This window comes from Belonocnema kinseyi, chromosome 8, assembly GCF_010883055.1.
Source record: "Belonocnema kinseyi isolate 2016_QV_RU_SX_M_011 chromosome 8, B_treatae_v1, whole genome shotgun sequence".
Taxonomy (NCBI): domain Eukaryota; kingdom Metazoa; phylum Arthropoda; class Insecta; order Hymenoptera; family Cynipidae; genus Belonocnema; species Belonocnema kinseyi.
The window spans coordinates 113,129,524-113,133,506 of record NC_046664.1 but is presented as its reverse complement, the minus strand read 5'-3'; the positions used below and the strand labels follow the sequence as shown (position 1 = coordinate 113,133,506).

The window sequence follows — 3,983 nt, the reverse complement described above, 5'->3', positions numbered from 1 at the left end:
ATCTAGTCGGGAGTGGTGCTGACTGAAAACAGATGATTTGGAGCGATTCGCGCGCCATCTGTTGGTCATTCTAAGGACTTATTGAACTACCCTCGTATAATCAAATTGAAAATCAATAATTTACTGATTTCAAGTGTTAGTATATTTAGGTCCTGTGAATTGACAATGTAAAATAAGCTTTCCGTTTTGTTTGCTTAAAACAGGTTTGGCCGACATGAACCTTTGTTTCCCGAATCATATGATGGTAATAATTACTCCAGTAGTTCAATTGAATTAGAAGCTATTTTTAGTCATCAGCCATCAGAATTTATGGAAACATTGTCAGGATTCGAAAAAGGTGATGTTTTTGAGAGTTGCTGTGAGAGTATATTGAGTTGTCTAAGTGGTGATCCTCGTACCATTTGTGAAAAAACTCTTAGTCATTTACGAAGTTGGAAAGTAGAAAGAAAATATAGACTGATTGGTACAAGAAATCCATCAACTATTTTTATCTTAAGACGGTTTCGACTGTCATGATGAAATATGGAATGGAAATGTAATGGAATGATAAAACATGGACTATAGAAGTAGTTCTAAAAACTTTAACCTATGTAAATCAACCTGATATTACTTTGAAAAAATTCAATTGGGCATGGCGATTTTACATTTAAGAAAAACTGATTTTGTTATTTATGCTTCGCATGATGCGACCTGCAAAGTAATATCAGTTGATATTGATCACGAATTTCTGAACGAAATGCTTCCTGCTCTTAAAAAAGCTTATTTCTGTCATATGATCCATCATGTGTGTCTTAAGGAAGGACTGTAAAATAAAATAAAAATGTTAATATTGATTACATCTTTATAACCTTTGTTAAAAAACAATTATTCTTAAAACTAATTAACCTTTGGCTTCATCTTCCATATTTTCGCTCGCAGAAATTTGTTCGGATTCATTTTAAAGGAATCTACTTTCTTGTAGAATTGGCGAACTCAAATTGAGAACTGTACATACAATTGTCGTGACCTTATCACATTTAACAATTAGGCATGAAGGCATTTTGCACCCGAGTATTGCAAAAATTTTCAGTCTCTGGTTGTTTCTTTCGACATGTACCCTTGCACTAGCAATGTTACAATTTTCTAAAGCTCATTCTTCTGAAAATTGAATTTGGTTTCTAATAAATGGTGGTCTGATTATAATTTTATTCCATAGTCTTTACAAACTTCATCTGTAAGAAAATCTTTGTCCACCATAATACCTTGTTTCCTGTCATTGTCTTCACCGCTTTCCTCGAGTTTTTCAATCAACTCACTCTGTTCAAATATCGCTTTATCTGAAGCACGTTCGCCATATCCTTTGCTAACAAATGAAATTAAACCACCTGGGGTAAGCCCTGTTATATATTTTATAGTATATTTGTTTTTATAAAACGAATATGTTGCCAACTGACAACATAGGTTTTTAGGCTTTTGTATTTCGATTTCAGTGCAATCAAGTATAATTCGAGTTTCCTTAAAGTCTTCAAAGCAAGTCGGTAGATTTCTAAAGATTTCTTTCTTTGTCGGAAAAACGATTGCCTTTTTTAGAGTAAAACTCAATATGTCAATCATATTAAAAATGACGTTTTGACAGTGTCTTTCGGTGCATGTTCTGAACAAGACGCATTTTTAATGTTCACGGATGATTCACCAGCTTTCCGAAAATGGAAAAACTGAACAGTTTGATGCTTTCGACCAGTTGAAGAGCAACCAAAAACACACCAAAGCACTTTGATTTTCGATTTTTGTGGCGAAAACTCCATTGATAAAGTTTGATTTATTTTATTTGTAACTTTCTTATTTATCACTTTTCATTATTTTCCCGGTTTCGCTGTAAAAAGCACTGTAAAATCTTTAGAAAAATTATTTTCGCATATTCGCCTTTACTTCCCGTCAAAATTTACCTGCGCTCAGGGCTTTCCGATTCTGTCACCAGGTGGCGTATTCGAGTATTTCAGATCCCAATAGCGCAAAATCCTTCTGCCTTCGCAGATACTGTGATGATGACAACTGCCCCGAAAGAGGATGTGTAGAATGATTCGTTTTCAGATTTGTTGAGGTAACGAAGCCAACGAAGGCTTCTGCCTTGCAGGTGGGCGTGAGGATGTGAGGAGGAAGCCGTAGTATGCTCGACGACGAGTTGACATAGTCTTCGTCAAAATCGGAAAACTATTATACTTAGGGGCATGTGATACTTAGAAAATGGTTGATTTTACCAGTTTCAGATTCCCCTGGCTTTTTTTCCAGCTTAATAAATATTTTGTCTTAAAAATTCGGGAAATGATAGCGAACATGCTAACGGACGTCCCAACACACTTTTCTTGTAGGTTAATTCAAAAAAGTTTTAATTTACCAAAATCTGATTAATTTGCATAGCGCTTAGAAAATAGTATCAGTTTTTTCAGTGTTAGATTCCCTCGGCTTTCTTCCTAGGATAAGAAATATTTTGCCTTCAAAATCTGAGAAATGATAGCGAATATGCTAACGGACGTCCCCACATACTTTTTTTTTGTTTTTTTATCAAAAAATTTTTTATATTGCTAACAACGTGCATGTATATTTCAAAGTTATGTGTGTTACAATTCACCCGAGCGTTACTTCCAAAGTACACAATATTTTTGGCCGAAAACTTTGGACTTACAAATAAACATCATAACTAATCTCCCGGAACTAAACTTGTTTGCAGGCAATCAAAAAGTTTATTTCATAAATAATTTCAAGATTATTGGAAAGGCAGAAATGAAAAACGACGTAACCTCAAAATAATGCTCATGCATAAAATTTGTATTTAGTACAATAAATTTTTTTGTAATTATCCCTCAAAAAAGAGTCCAGGGACGTCCGTTATGGTAGTTATGGCATCCCCAAATTTAGTTTTTAAAATTTTTAATTTTTGTGGAAAAAAGCCGGGGAAACTGTAAGTATCACATGCCCTTACGCCTAGTGAGGTATGAGAGTTATCACCGCTAGGGCGGTATACTCACCTGCGGTTGGACCAGGATCCCTCGCGCGCGGGTTATTCTTAACACATATGGCCCGTTCAAACAAACAATTGTCAGTTTCTCTTTCGAAACATACATGCAACAAAGATACTAGTGATTTTTTCTACATATGTAGCAAAGAGAGGTTGTCCAAAAACGGATGAAAGGTCATAGAAACCCCCTTCATAGGTCTTTCGAGAATAAAAGAACAAGATATCATCGAAAAAAACGAAAAAAAATTGTTTCTTTCACATTTCAGGTACAGTTTTCCGGGGTTCAAATTTTTTTCAAGGTTATGAATGGAATGCGAGCTCGCTGAGTCAAATGGCCAGTAAATTTCTACTCAGTGACCCTGAAAACATATAACCTCTTTGCTTTCTGGGTGTTTAAATGAATGTTTCAACTTTCATCATTTTTTTAGGTTAGGAAAAAAATGCGACCTAACCGAGTCAAATCTACCCCGGATTCGGATTCACTGACCCCAAAACGTATAGAAATGTTTATCTTGTCTGGTGGACAAGAACTTTTTTTCGACTGCCTGTGTAATCGATGCTATAGATGATGGGAAGCATGGAATTGTACACCCCTAAATTTTAACGTCCGAGATTTTGATCATAGAACTTAAACAACTGGAAGAAGTGAAAAATAAAAAAAAACTCTATTAAGGTATGAGTTCAAAACTATTAACACATAGTTAATATATCCGAAATCACCATTGGAATAATCAATAAACGACTCATGTATATAGTAAATGTTCCTGTCTTAGAGCAAGAAGATTTGCTAACCCTGCAACCTAATTCCTATTCCCATCCCTAAAGCAAATCGATTTATAGCCCCAATGCCCTTACACGAGATTATCCTTACAACTCCTGGAAGAAGCTTATATACGAGGGTGGATTGATAAGTTTCCGGCCTGACCAAGAAAAACAACGTTTTTAAGAATTTTTTTTTTTTATTTCTCAACATAATCTCCTCCAAGGC

General features: G+C 35.1%; 1 protein-coding gene across 1 annotated transcript in view; it reads right to left on the bottom strand.

Moving 5' to 3' along the window:
• LOC117178659 (cytochrome P450 4C1-like) overlaps positions 1–3,983 on the bottom strand; it is a 166,991-nt gene that overhangs the window by 128,474 nt on the left and 34,534 nt on the right. The window contains exon 4 of the mRNA XM_033370083.1: positions 1,242–1,376. Coding sequence (XP_033225974.1) covers positions 1,242–1,376 — 135 coding nt within the window. The remainder of the gene's footprint in view (positions 1–1,241; positions 1,377–3,983) is intronic.